This window comes from Lagopus muta, chromosome 8, assembly GCF_023343835.1.
Source record: "Lagopus muta isolate bLagMut1 chromosome 8, bLagMut1 primary, whole genome shotgun sequence".
In the NCBI taxonomy this organism is placed as follows: Eukaryota; Metazoa; Chordata; class Aves; order Galliformes; family Phasianidae; genus Lagopus; species Lagopus muta.
Genome location: NC_064440.1, coordinates 15,536,727 through 15,552,728, shown reverse-complemented (window position 1 = coordinate 15,552,728; position 16,002 = coordinate 15,536,727). Strand labels below are relative to the sequence as shown.

At 35.8% G+C, this 16,002-nt stretch overlaps 1 protein-coding gene across 2 annotated transcripts in view; it reads right to left on the bottom strand.

Annotated features, from left to right (window-relative positions):
* Positions 1 to 16,002, bottom strand: part of PSMD14 (proteasome 26S subunit, non-ATPase 14) — a 45,396-nt gene that overhangs the window by 8,179 nt on the left and 21,215 nt on the right. For both annotated transcript variants that reach the window (XM_048952824.1, XM_048952823.1), the window contains 5 exons: positions 15,266 to 15,337; positions 14,809 to 14,928; positions 13,619 to 13,689; positions 12,544 to 12,694; positions 828 to 935 (listed from right to left, as the gene is read on the bottom strand). In XM_048952824.1, coding sequence (XP_048808781.1) covers positions 828 to 935; positions 12,544 to 12,694; positions 13,619 to 13,689; positions 14,809 to 14,928; positions 15,266 to 15,337 — 522 coding nt within the window. The remainder of the gene's footprint in view (positions 1 to 827; positions 936 to 12,543; positions 12,695 to 13,618; positions 13,690 to 14,808; positions 14,929 to 15,265; positions 15,338 to 16,002) is intronic.

Here is a 16,002-nt window from a genome sequence, read left to right as displayed (position 1 = left end):
AGAAAAAACAGAAAGACATTGAGGCAGAAGAATGATAGATAAAAACATTAAATTACTCTAGGGAATACTTGCTTCAGACCAGAAGCTGTATCTTGAAACACTGGTTTGTTTCATTCAAGAAAAACATTTTTTGTCTTACTAGCAAAATTGTTAATTTTGGAATTCAAACTCTGAATATCAAGTTTCAAAATGGTTCCAAAGACATATAAGACAACATTCCCAAAGGACAGAAATGTTATAGTTGAGACAACCAATCAAACGACCTATTGATCTACTGAATCTCCTATTCCACCTTTTTTTTTCCCAGCAAACTACTGTATCTTATCAAAATCAGAGACAAATTTTAAGACAAAATGCAAGTTTAAATCCAAATTGCATGTTACACAACAACGTGCAATGCATACAGCAGAAAGGCAATATTATTTCCATAATTTGTTCCAGAATAATTTAAGAAGGTTTAGACAAGTTAATAAGAAAGTTTTAATTTAAAATTGCAATACTGAAAAAGGTTAATAGCCCACCTATTTCATGTCACGTGGTGTGATATCAATCCTTACTTTTAGAAGTTTACATTTAAAAAAAATTATACTCTAACCTCTGCAGTAAATAATTACACAGAAATTCACACTTTGCTAGTTAATTTAGGGCTCAGTTTTGAACTCTTCATATACATAACTCCACTGATGATTCACATCACTTTTAAAGGCATGCAGAAAAATGCTATAGAGAGAACAATAAACAACTTGTAGTGTACTGTCTTCAGGCACCTTCCCCCCAAAATGCTGAAAAGGTCCTGCAATTTACAGGATTATCAACACTGGTTTTACCTGGATAGATGGCTTATTTAAGTGACCCAGATTTGAAGTTGTTTGTCTTGGTTCATGTCCCAAGACCATCATATTAGCATTGATCAATCTGAAGGCATCAATAACAACCTGTAAAAACAAGATGTCAAGTCAATTCTTTTTAGAAAATGCAACTAATAGTGCCAAGCAACAGTGGACAAGGCACAATCAACTCTCATCTGTTTTTGGCCTTTATCCAGAAAATCATTTAATTATAATATTAATAAAAAAGAGCCTCCTGCTGGCTATGCTATCAGCACACTACACTACCTTGCATTGTAAGGTGACACCAATTACTATCTTTTCCATGAAGCTGCAAGTTTTATATACATTATATAATCAGATAACAAATTTTAATGTACATTTACTCTTAATCTTCAAAGGTATGCATATGTTAGTCACCTAAATCTTATCCAGTCATAGTGAGTGACAGAGAGAGACTAAAACTGAAAGTGAGCACAAGCTAAGGGACTGAATCTAAAGCCCAGTCCTGTCACATCAATTATACTACCACAATACTTGAAATGACAAGAAAATTATAGCTAGCAAGGAACTTGCCCCATGTATTCCCTTCTAGTCAGATGCTTTTTGCTTCTTGTGACTACAGAAGGGTCTATAAACTGTCTGATGGATTAAAAAGTCCTTGTCAGTGTCATGCTCAGGAGTAAAAAATAGAGTATATGAAAACCAAGGTCATTTATGATTTAAAGATACACAGTAGGTATTATTCAGAGCCATTTCTTTGCAAATAAAGTAAATTCATCACTGATTTTTGTTCTGCCCTGTGCTGAATTTGACTATGAAAATATTTGGAGATGGTATTTCATGGCCCAAAGAATAAAATCCAATCACCTATCCAACTCTACACCAGACGTGATGGAACTGAGGACGTACCAGCAATACACACAAAAAGTTAACTCTCACCAGGCACTCGCCATTACAAGCCAACCATTCCTGTTCAGGCCCCAGCCTTCTGACAAGGCCCAGTATCACATAGCCACACAAATAGCTCTTGCCAGTCTTTGCAGACAACTTTTCTGCCTAGCATTGAAGAGTTATTCCAGATCTTCGAGCTAAATATTTTCAATCTAAGCTGCTTTTACTGCAATCATTTTTATTCTCTCCCATACTACAGGCTGGTCAACAACAGATACATTTATAGGATTAGTCTGATATTTTGAGGTATTAGAGCTGAACTAAGTCTTTTGTCATGAATCAACAAGAAATCAACCACTGTCTCCTACCAAAAGTCTGTGGAGAAGGCGAGACTGGGTTTTCCACACTGTCCTAACATTTTCCTCTTGATTAACACCAGTAATAACTAAATACATATGAAGTTTGTTAGGATTATAATTATTAAGGATTATTAGGATTATAATTGTTAATTATAATTGATGTTTAAATGAAATTAGTAAGCAAGTATTTATCACAAAATACTTATCAAATTGTAAACTTAAAAAGCCTATTAACTCATCACCTTTACTTTTCAGGCCCCACTATTTCAGCCATGCTGAGTGACGAAGTACCACTCACTATCACTACAGCCTACTGAGTGGCCTCTCAGCTGCCAGACCTGTCTGCATCTATCATAGCTTAGAATATACTGTAGAAAATATATGAAACAATTTTATGTTAAAAATATTAGGCTGTGACCCAATTAACATCAGTTAACAGTGATAATTCATTTCTGGACAACAATAAAGCCAAACTAAATAAGCAGCAAATGCAAACCACGTTATATTAATACTACAAAATTATTTTAAAAAACCCTTAATTCTCAATAGCTTACATACATCTCATTGACCTCAAATAAATGTATTTTTCCTCTTATTACTATCAGATTTTTTAAGTACCTTAAAATACTCATGACAAGCCATTTTATTTACATTCTGTGTTCCATTTTAAACAGATGCTCCAATTTATGAACACCTGGAAATGCCCAACCATAACAAACAGGCAGTATAAATTAAAAAGTTGAGTGAAGAAAAAAAAAAAGAAAAAATCCACACTGCAGGTCTCCTGAGACAAGCTGGCTAAGAGGGGAAAAAAAATCAAGCAAATAATAACTGGCTCTAAGGAGCAAGCAAGGCTAGCAGGGCAGCGCAGTGCCAGGCCAGGCAGGACTCAAGGCCTCTCCAGACTGCAACCAGCACTGCTTCAGCTGGGCAGCATAACAAAGCTGTGCGAAGAACTGAAATCACAAACTGCACACTTTGCACAGGGATAAAACCATAATTCCTATAATGTAGAAGGGCAGAACAATGCACACGGATGGTATTTCTCATCTTAGTTGCACTATGACGAGCAATGGTAAATACTTTAACTACACTAAGATTAAAGGAATTTGCTGCTATCACTATAGCAACCATCTTACAGAAACTAACATGCTCAACAACCTGGAGGCTAAATTTAGACCTAATACGCAATAAAAGCATAAACAAAAACAAATCCTATATATTGGCTTCCACAAAATGTAATTGCTTTGTTCTTGGTGAGAACAAATCAGTTCCTCTGTTAAAGGACTACATAAAAATAAATACTCATTAATGTCCAGTGTACTAATGAGCAATGGGTGAACTAGGTGTTAATTATGCTGCAGTAAGATTAGAGAAAAGAACCCCTGTGGGTGAGCGCTCGGAGGTGCATGGGGCTGAAGTCAGCTTACTACATTTGTGTATTCTGAAGTACAGCATGATGCAATCAGGTGACGGCAATGTGGTCACTCACTGTTGGACTATGGAAACTTCGGAGACAGTTCATCAAAAAATGAACCTCTAAGGTTTAATTAAAAGCAGCACAAACCCACACTTCACTACTCAGAATTTCACAAAGAAGTCAGTATGTCTCATCCAAATTTTTTAAGCTGTCACTGCACTTCAATTATCTAATGCATCTTGCAGTGTGTTAGTAAAAACCACAGTTTTCAAGCTTCATGCTAAATTCTCTTTCTGTAAAGACATAAAAAGTTAAAGAAAAGTCTGTGGCATTGGGATATTTTCCAGAAATAAGGTGGTAAGGTTTTCCTCAAATGCAATTCCATAGTGCATCTCTTTCACCGCTCTGACCAGTTAATTTCTCTGAGTACAAGTGTCTTCAGACTTTACAGGGGTCACTTCAATAGCAGACAGCTTATAACAAAACCATTAGCAGTTTGGCTAGCTTAAGGAAACCTCTTACTTTCCTTTTTTGTTTATTATCACTGCATGAATCTGCAGCATATGAGAGTTTATAATTTCTCGGGCTTGTTAAATTCATGTTAAAGGTCTGTTTTCTTGTTGAATAAATTTTGTTCATATAATGCTGCCTATTTCATATACTGAGTCTTTAATAGCACCTTTGGTCTATGCGCAACTCACAGATCAAAACAGAGGACTAAAATAGGGGTTGATGATGCTATTTACATGTGTGATTCCTGCTGTCTTCTTGTTAGTAGCTTTAATATAATAGAAGACCTTGTCTGTTTTGTAATTAACACATCTTTACTGGAGAGATATTTGGAAGTGATTGCTGTGAATATACTGGTTAGTAAAATAAACACAATCACACACCACTTTCTGTTATCAGACAAATTTGTGAATTGTACACATTATACTCCAGATCAACAAACTGTGATATAACAGCCAAGTAGAAGACACATTTATATAACCCTTTATTTTTCTGAAAATATGTATTCAATCTGACCTTGCAAATATAATTAGCTTGTGGGATGTGTGGATTTCAGTACCATGGATGCTTTACTAATTGCAGCTCTTGGAAATAGATACTAAATATTTGGAAGCTGCCAATACAAAATAAAAACTGCATCTTTTTGTACATCTGTCTTAGCTTCAAAAAAGCATAATAATCTAGAAAACAATAACTATACAGTATTTTCCAAACATTTTCCTGGGGTCATTAACCACAATAGAGACCACATAATTGACTTCCAGAAACAAAATTCATAATTATGCTCAGTCTACTTTATAGATTTGAGAATAGCTATAATTAATACAATTCATGGCTACTCACAAGTGTTGGATTCTTCAACTGGTAACTAGATAGAAATCTGGTCTTTTCTAATCTGTGCATATTTATTAAAAATAATGGCATGATTAAAAATTGACGATGTTCAGTAGCCAGATATGTTTTAGCTTCTTCAGACACCGTGTGCCAGGTACATAACCACTGTTTCTAAAGCAGCCTTCAAAACTTTGTGTTTGAAAAAAATTTATGAGAAATTTGGGAGTAATTTATAGACGTGATTCTATTAAATTCCTCCAACATCAAATCTACAAATAAGACTTAAACACTTAAGGCAAGGTCTACCATATTTTAATGCTGAAGTTCTGTAAGAAGTAAGCCAGTCTTTTTTATTTTAATTACATTTTTTCTAGCATCAATATTTTTTCCACTGAAGATTCTATCACATATGGTGACTATCTTTACAAATGTATTGTATCCTTTAAACTCAAATAGCAATGCATTGTTTATGCCATATGTTTGTGAACAAATACGCCAGTGCTTAAAGAAAATTCTGCAAAAGATATAATGTGGTTATGCCAGGTGTGGAAAAAGAAGTAATGTCCCATCTAAAATATCTTTTATCACCTGCAACTGACCTGTTATCGACTGCTTAGTTTGCTTCTAGATTCTTTAAAAATGAAATGGAACATGTGACCTGAGAAGTGCAGCTATGGTTTATGACCATTTCGTTATTTATGCTGCCATGCACTGTTAGACAACTACAAGTGAAGAACATCTTCTGTCCCCTGTAAGCCCACAACATAAAAAATTAAAAGAAATCTTACTTTTTATGCCATTTCCAATGAAAAGCACTAAGAACTGAAACTGACTCATGCCAAATGCATACCACTGAATTGCTGTGATTGTGAGTTTGAAGTTTGCAACATGGAAATTATTTATAAAATGTCAATTTTAGCTCTGGAAAATATATTCCTAGGAGTATGTGCATTTTCCTTCTCTATCCTTAGAGAATTGCTTATTTGTGGTCAAATCTGCTATACAACTTCAACATCCATATTGGGAGGGGAGAGGACTACAGTATAATACATTTATTTTGACAAGTGAGGGCATGCATCCATAACTCACAAGCAGCAAACCACAAGTTTTAAAGCTATATGCCTTAATGAAGATAAATGGACTATTCTACATCCACTATGGCAAAAGGAAATTAAACATTTAATGCTTTCCAACAAAAAGTCGTCTTGAAATTTTTTTTTGTTTTAAGGAAGGGCATGAACTGAAGTAACCTGTGAAAATGGTTTCATAGGTAAGTATACATTGCTAATTTAAACACAGCAAATCCAAAGGATGTTGTTTTAAAAATCTGGAACACCAGCATTGATATTAACAGTTTTGGCATCACACTAAGAAAAATTGAGACTTAAAATATGCAAAACATGTTATTCTGAATATACGCAATTATAATAAAAATGTTGGCTTTCATACAAACCGTAGCAAATGCATGGAAGAGTGGCAGTGATAAAGCAGCTCAATGCAAATGTGGTTTATGCCTACGTTCAGAAAAATCATATCCTCAACTGAAATGCACATGCATGAACACCAAGTGGCCTACTCTGTAGTGCAGATGCAATTCATCTCCTACAAACGTGATTCTTCAGGGAAAAAAAATGCATCAGCCTTTATTGAATCAACAGTAATCAACAGCAACACGAATGTTATTTTATTCCTTATTCTCCAAATCAGGCTGCTATTAAAAATCTAGATATAAGTTGGTTCCTACCTAGATCCAAGCCAGTTGTTTCAGCCCCAGTAAGCAGTCTCTGCTATAACAAATGCACTGTCCTGGCAATGGTAAGAAATGTCACAGTTCAACAGTCATTTGGTGGTCACTTAGCTGTTTGTTACATGAAACTGGCAATCCCACTCTTGCTGAATACGGTTGCCCTCCTTATGCCACAGGCTACTATGGCAGCTGACAGAGTCAAGTCCTGTTGACCAACATTAGTGACAGAAGCAAACAGAGAAACACACAGGCAGAAAGATTCAACATTGTCAAAAAAGCTTTTTCTAATAAAGAAAGAAAGACTTTGTCTTCAAGCTTCGGCAACTGAAAGACTAAAATCACACTACAAAAACATATTACTGTGTTCCTGTAATTATTTATGACAATAGCCTCAACAGTGCAAATTGTTAATGACAAAGTATCCTCCACTATTATTTCTCAGCTGTTGTGGTTCTCCCCTTTAATTTCAAAAACTACAAATTACTAACAATCAATCATAGAACCATAGAATCCTTAAAGTTGGAAGGGACCTCTGAAGGCCATTTAGTCCAACTCCCTTGCAAAGACCAGGGACATCACAGCTACATCAGGCTGCCCAAGGCCTTATTCAGCCTCACCTTGAAAGCCTCCAAGGACATGACATCAACCACATCACTGGGCAACCTGTTCCAGGGCCTTACCATCCTCACTGTTCAGTAGCATACCAATACTCAAGGCGTTTATACAAGTACTCAAAGTTTATACACACAATTAAGTACATAAGAGTACTTAATTGCTGTACAAAGCGTACAGAATGATATAATCTCCATCTCTGAACAGTTTCAAACAAAACTACACACTGTAAAGTTCCCTTCTGTATTTTACAATTTTTCCTTTTCAACAGAAAATAACGTTAAGTCCAGTTCTAATAATGAAAATTGTCCAGGTAAAAAATGTTCTGATATAAAATCGTATATATTCTACATGCTTTAAAAGGAATTTTATTGTAAAATATGAAGTGCATAATAACTCAAAGTCAACAACTGCATCTCAAATCAGTAGTGGACAACACAATCCATTACATGTTTTGTTTAGTTTTTTACTAATACTTGCAAGCTGTACTCTTGTGACTTGATTTTGCCTGTTTCTGGGGAAGATTTATTAAGAAAACCATTATTAAGATAACCATTATTAAGATAAATGTGTGAACTGAGGAGGGGAAGTTGTGCATGTGAAAAAAAAGTCCTGATGGCTAGCTCCTACCTACTTCTCAAAGTTCTCATAAATTTAATCCCTAGTGGGCTATTTTCAATTTCAAATTTCACGTGTTACCCTAGTCTCTCCATACATCTCATTTTAAGTATTGCTTTTTTTCTCCTTTAAAAGTAGCCACTACCTCCCAACAAACAAGGGAACAGGAAAAGTATGAAGAGGAAAGAAAACAGTGCCCCAATGAAAGGGGGTACTGTTCTAGTATTGACTGTGGAGGATGGTGGCCCTGTATGTGACAGAGGGGTTGGAGATACATGATCCTTGAGGTCCCTTCCAACCCTGGCTATTCTGTGATTCTGTGAAAGAATGGAGGTCTGAAAGTGTGTGTTTTAGAAAACTAGTGTAAGACTTATGTTCAGCCAAAGGAAATTTTTGAGGATAGGTGGCAATTCCAACATCCAGAAGAGTCATTATTTGTTTTCTGCCTCCTTTTGGTTTCATTCCTTTAGAGTAACAAGTTATAAAATCAAAATCACTCTTGTTATGTTAATTATTGAACAATAACAAAAAAAAACCAAACCCAACCTACTAAGTTAAAAAGTTAAAAACTAAAATCAAGTACTGCCAAAACCATATCATTCTATACATAACAAACTGCACACGAGTTGACACCTAGATCTAGAATTAACACATGTACCAATGAGAGGGGAAGAGAAATAGTACTGGAACATGTCATTCAGTAATGAACTCTGTTTGACCGTATGTAAGTTTTGTGATGGCACTTTACTCTTTTATCCTATGCCTGCATAAATTTTGTCTATTTCAAAAACAGACACTGCAAGAATAATAAAGCATTAGAACAGATATCCCACGAGTCTGTTGCATCTCAAGATTCGAGTGGACAAAATCTTAGAGTGATTTCATCTGAACTCAGTACTGAGCCTGTGTTGTGCACAAAGCTGGACTCGTTCTCCAGAGATCACTTCCTACCAGAATGACTGCTACCACCCGACTAGTTAAAACTTAAGGTTTTTTTCTCCTCATTCCTTCTGAATGAGATTTGGGTAATAATAAAATAGCAAAGCAAAAACCTCTTCTATAAAAGTTACAGGATATGGTCTGAGCATGGGATTAAGATGCACAGCATGTTTATCTGCCAGGAGGTGACAAACATGCAAAGTGCAATTTATAAAGAGTTATCACAAAGACAAGTTTTCTTCAGAAAACAACAGATTTTCCTACCAGGGTTTCTGACAGTGCCTTGCTAGGAAAGATTACAGTGCAACAGACAGGAAATTTTGCTCTATGAACAAGAGGTTTGTTAGGGACAATACTCAAAACCATTAATGGCAAAACTTCATCAACTTTATTTCACAAAATTTTGTCAGCAATTATTAATTGACAGAAACCAGTGAACTACCTCTCAGGAAAGCACACCATTATAAACGGTGACTTCTTCTAAATAAAGATTTCTAACAGTGTAAGTAAACTAAACAAATCTTAAGGCTTTAAAGAATTTTAAAAAGAAAACATCACCCTTTTTCTTAGCATAAATGAGTATTAATGTATAGTTAATACTTGTAGAGTAAAAACTATAACTATGACATTTACTGTAATGTAGTATTTTCCTCAAGAAGTAAGGAACAGCTGCTAACCTAAGGTCAAAAAAAAAAATTTTTTTTTTTTAACCTTTGGCAAAAGTATATAATTCTCTGTACAGAGATTTAAAAATGTATGTCGGAAATAAATATAAAATGTCAATATTTAACTTTATTCGAGAACTTTAATTATATTACTTCTGTGCAATATTCAAAATATGTATCACAACTCCCATTTCACAGACTGAAAAACTGGAGGGGAGATTAAACAAAAAGTTTGGTAATAAGTACAAGATCAAGCAACAGCTAGCCAGATTGTCCACTGTCCATATTTTACCATGTTTGACTTCATTCACAGAATGGAAAAAAAAAATGCCAACACAAAGCTGCTTCTCTCTGGTTTCTGGCAACACTGACCTCAGTTAAAATTCACTGATCTGCTGTGAGTTTGTTCTACAGTCAGCAGAAACATTATCAGCCTCAATATATGTAAAGATCAGTATTTAGAATCCTGTATTTCGTGTGTCCTACTATATTTATGTAAAAAAACCCCATTCCTAAAATGGCCACAGTGGTCCATAAATGGTCCTAAAATGGCATTTAACCCATGAGCCTACACGAGAATTTTTTTTTAATGCAAATTTCATATTTTGTTCAAGGCCATTAAGACGACATAATGCATCTTTTTTGAAACTGGTGAAAATTTTACATCTTCTTGTCTTTGAACTGCAGTCACCAACGCCAGTCCCAGCAGATCTTTGGAATCAGAACACGCATGGCCAGATAAGGACAGCTAACAAGTTAATAAGTTGTACTTTTCCACCAGTGACAGAGCAAACCACTTTTTAATTCTTTGGATAGACAAGATGGACCTGAAGCTCCTCACCAGAATTCATTTCATCTTCCCGATGCGTGAAAATTACCTCTGCCCCATTTCCTTCCTCCCCAGCACCAGCTGCCTCGCCGGCTGCAGGCTGCAGCCATTTATCTGGGCACGGACTGCTCTCCGGCAGGTTTAAAATCAGCTACTGTGTTATTTTGGACTTTGTTTTTAAATACTTCTAATCTCAGTCAAAACACACCATATTAAAATCTTCTATGCCACATGTTCACTGTAATTTTTGCCAGATAGTTATGTTGGTAAAAGGTATAATGAGTAATGATCTTGGACTCACATAGCTACACACATCCGCAAAAGCCCCCCACTGTAGTGGCTACTACAGCAAGAAAACTACCTCTGCCAGCATTTCTTGTTCTGCTGGCAGTGGGGAAACACAGGCCCTGAGAAAGGCACAGCTCAAATCGCCCAGCATACCAAGATGCACCAGACAGCCACACACATGAAGCAGTCAAACCTGACCTACAAAACCTCACCAACTCTAATAAGTCCGTTCTTCTTACAGTTCATCTAAAACCAAACACATTCTAATCTAAGTAAGTGAACTTCTCAAACAAAGACATAAAAATCATACAGACTCAATAACCCAGTCTCACACCCCAAAACCTAGAGATTAATCAGAAGTAGTAGACACAATTTGGGGGGTTCAAATTCAAAGATTTAGGGATGCACTGCCAGAAACATGACAGATGTAATTTATTTTTTTTTTCCTTAAGATACAAAACCTGAGGATGTAATTTAATGACTGTAGCAGCTAGACTTGCATGGAAAACAAACATTGCAAGACTTCCAGTGATCTTAAGTACCAGCAGCAATGCCATACAAAAAGCTGTAACTGAGAAACATCTAGATGGACAAAAATTCAAAATAAAAATGCCAAAGCTTTTTTCATGAAGAGAACAAAGACCTTCATTTAAGGTGGCATCTCTGTCAAACAACACTAGAAAAAAAAAAAAAAAAAAAAAAAAAGCAGCTCATAGTGAGCAAATGTGGTACAGCATAGCAGCAGCATAGCATGACTTACTGGGAGGCTTTTCTCCTCAATGGATTTAACAGCTAGTTAGCTCTACATTATTAGTACACACCCCCAAATTATAGTTTGACAAAATAAAAATAATGTTTCAATATTTATATTGGAAAGAGAAAATTAAAGCAAGCTAAGCAAACCTACAAAAAAAGTTCTAGGAAAAAGTCAGCACAAATTAAATAGCATAATGCAACAATTGTCTCCCCCAAAACTATCAAAATACATCAATTACACAATTTAGAAGGAAGCAGAATTGATTCAGATATCTAATATCTTCCAAACAACCACAAGCTATTCATTTTTCAAATGCTTCTGTTTTACATAAGCAACTACAAGATGAAAATCAGAATCTGAGTAAAACAAACCAAGAAAACAATTTAGGTGCAGCACAACTGTAGCTTCAGAATATTTTGTTATGAAATTAAAAGAAAGCTTAGCAGAATCATTCGATAGCTTCTCTATAGTCTGTCTCACAGGAAATATGGTACTACAGCTTTACAGAAAATGAACACTTTTAAAATATTTATAAAATTACATTAATACAATCCATAGATATATATCATGATGTATTTCAATAATTATTCCACAATACAATGGGAGTGCATGCTCAAACAAAACACCTCAGCAGTATTTTAAAGCAGTAAACCACCTAGCCAATTTCTGTGCGTTCTGTAGTTTTTCTAATCCACTCTCCCTGTGGTTGAGCAAAATCGAATTGCCTCTCACATTTGCAGACAGCTCTGTGAAGGTGATAATAGAGCTGCTCCCTGCTGTCATGAGGCAGGAAATAGGAAAATGGCATATGGGGCTAGAAAGAAATAAAAAGAGAACTAAACAAGAACAAAAGAGATTTCAACAAAGGACAACTATAACCCAATACGCTTTGCAAGTTAATCTCTTTTCATAATCATTCAACATATTTAATCATTTATCGGCATGTTTTCTAGAAAACTTGAATGCTTGATACCAAGTCTTCTGTAAAGTTTTATTCCATAAAACATTTTGGAATAGAAATGCTACTAAGAGCCAACATATGTAACGCCTATAAATCAATGCCTTATTAGTACCTACGTTAAGGGGCTAAATCTATTCCAATCTGTTAGTAATTCATCATAGATTTTGTGGCTAAAATAAAATCTCCAAAACAATGCACACTTGGATTATCAGTTGTTCGTACCCACAGTGCCTTCATACTAATTCTTACTGAAGTACCTTTAAAAAAGAAAAGCCTACTATACCTTTCCTTTTACACTCTGAATGGGATCCACCACCACAGCAACCGCTCTTTCCGATAACGCTTCAAAGCTCTGCTGAGTATTGATATCTACGCCAGACAACCAACAGCCAAAGCCAGGGTGACTGTGATACCAACCAACAACCATCTCAGGTCTGAAATGAAGAGGACATTGAAATTCTTGAAAAATAAAAACGTGTAACAGAAGAAGAAACAGTTACGTTTCAGGGCAAAAATTAGGGTGACTTGTGAAAAAATGCCATTAGAAATACTTAAATTACTCACCATAGTATGGTGAAAACATGGACACGAATAAATCCAACAAAAGAGTGTTATCATTAAGGGATGCACATTAGCAGAGGAAAATCATGCTTTCAGTTTTTCACCCTGTTACCACACCTTCCCTGAACCAGTTTTTACCCTTTCAGCACTTGAGTAAATACCTACTCTTTAACTCCTTGGCATCGAGGGCTGAATTTTCACTGCAGAAAGTCCATTTCAGACATGGACAACGGAAACCAACAGTAGGAAAGGATTAAATATCAATTAAACCAGCAGTAGAACTAGGAACTCAGTCAAAAAGCAATTTGCACTGTTCTGTTCAGCTGCTGAGCCTTTTGCTAACATTAATTTTGAAGTTTTTCCCACAGTAAAAGAATTTGAGCAAGCAGGCGACAACTGTTGAGAGGTAGGAGTGAAAAAAGATTCATTTAAATACTACGGTATTTTTACCCAATTATTTTTCTTTTCATTAAAATTGCACGAAAGTAGGCTAAAACAATGTGCTTTTTTTGTCCTAATTGAAAAAGAAAATCAATCTTTTACTAAATTGAGCAGCATTCTAATCTTTTTGTGCAATAATCAAAGATGTAAGTTTAATGTGAGTGACAACCTCCTGACAATGGAAAGGCATGAGGTGAATTACATGCTACGCTACTCAGCCATTTTCTGGGACAATTATTTCTTGTCAAAAATTACAAACAGCCCCGTGTTCACTAATTTTGCAGAGAGCCAACTGTTTCTTCTAAACAATACGCAGAAAGTATTTATTATTCCCAGCTATTCTCAGGGTGACTTACCTTCCTGTCTGTTTCAGCATATCCAACATTTTTGCTTGAAACACAGGATCAACTGCCTCCACACTGACTCCCTAATGTAAAGGGAAACAACAATCACAGCAATTGCACATAAAGTCATACTTCAAAACTTTTAACTTGTTACTTTTCACAAACAAAAATTTAACACAATCTCACTAGCATATGTTAAAGAAGTGAAATGATTATTTTAGAATACCTTTAAACGTAAAATACAGTTTTATAATATAAATGTATTTCAATGGAATTTTTAAAATGCTAAAAAGACTCTGAATTGACTTTTATGTCTAATTTCTACTATGAGCAAACACGAGTGAATGGGCACAAGGATTCATTTTTTCCTCCTCTTTCTTTCAATTATGTAAACTTTGGCCTGTTTTTTCTGAAATTCAGCTCTAGAGATTTTTTTCCAAGATAAGTAACAGCAGCTTTTTGATAATTCTACATAACTGACTACATAACTGGCTACATACTACTACTGCACACAAACAGCACAAAATAATTCAAATGCTTCGTTTCGCAGCTTTGAGCTACAAAGAGATGTGGGCAAATTTTAAGAGCAATATCTTAAGTTACACAAGAAAAGCATCATAAGCTCCAGTTATGCTTTTTATACTCTTTAAAATATCTGTCCATTGCATTAATTTATTCAAAATTAAAATACATATTTTTTCATATCACAGTAATATCACTTAAGAGATGTGCCACTGTGAGGTCTATCACAGAGATTAAGTTTGAAGCATATCCACAGCACTGTCACAATTAAGGGTATGATAGACTTCTAATCAAATCTTTACATTCTTTAATTCCTCCCTCGGCTCCTACTATGAGTTTTTGAAGTTATCAATTTATACATCTTGTAAGTGATGTTATAACCACATATTTATACATACACAAAGTGATCTCCATATTGATATATTCACCCACATGTATATCAACAAGTCACTTTTTTTTTTTTTACTGAAATCCATGAACACGAATGATCAAGCAGGATCCAAGTATAATAAACTGTCTAAAATGGTATCAATATGTGAATTACGCATGTTCACACTATACCTAATAGGTAGGCAGTGTTTGCTCAAATAAGAGTTGCATGAATTGGTAAGGAAGGAAAAGCTTTTACAAATTTACTATATAGGAGAAGAAAGAAAAAGGTCTAACTACAAAGAACTCACCGTTCCAGACTGTGGCATAGCAAAAACATCAATCACTCTCACAGTGTAATCATCAACAAATTCCCCAAGCATCAGCCCCATAACTTCCATAGGGACACCAGCACGACCATGTTTCAACATCTGGAATGAAGATGACATGACATTATTTAACTATGGAAGTTTAAGCAGTAGAAGGCTCAAGTTTGACCTGGGAGAGTTCTTGTAGCTTTTCTTGCTCTATTGATAATTTGAAACCGGTAGCACTTTTGGAAACTGTAAGGCACTATACAAAGTAGAACTAATTAAGCCATAAAAAAGAGAAACATCAAGTTTCTTATTCTGAATGTTTCACTTAGTGTTAAATATATTGTAAAAATCAGTCTGAGCAGCATTAAGGAGCCCAAGGGCACAGAGCCTGGGGAGGTGCCAGGTGCTCAGCCTGCAGCACCACTCAGAGCTGGAGCACAAACACACTTACTTTCAGCAGTGCCAGGGATGAGATATACACCTGTTCCGCTGTGTCGACTGCAGGAGCATCTGTTGGTGGCCCCTATGAAAAGAATAAATCATCAAGTATTTTCTCCACTGTTGTTATGCTGCCGTTTCTAAACCTTTTGTACTCTGTATTATGAAATTAAAGAAAAACGTGTAAGATCAAGAACTCGTGTGCAAGATGCAGATCTTACAAACAAGCAAACAAGCACAGCCAAGCCCCCATTACATCTTTATAGTGCCTTCCAACACTAAACTACTTTGTAATAAAAGTCACTGAGCCCCCATCCTGTATTCCCCAGCCCCAGATCAACACCACCCCAAAGAGCAATCTTAACAGAGAACATCACATACAAAGCTGGCAAGCACTGCACCGGCACAAACCTGTTACAAGGACCCAGGCTAACAGTCAGATAAGTTTCCATTAGTCAGCCTTGCTGCAATGCTAACCTTCGTCAGCTGTAAAATACGGCCAGATCTCCAATTAACTATGTGTTTCTTACAGTGGTGTGAATGTAAATGCTGCTGGGCTAGCATGATTAACTGGCACCAACACAAACAGCAATTTCCCTTTGCTTCATCAGCTTTCTGCTAAAGAGGACTTGCAGATAAAGGCTAAGGGAGTACTTCGCATATACACTGGTAGAGCGAGAGAAAAAATGGACCTCCGATCCCTAGGTGGAAAGCTGTGAACAAAATACTTTGCTCTTTGCCTCATGAGTA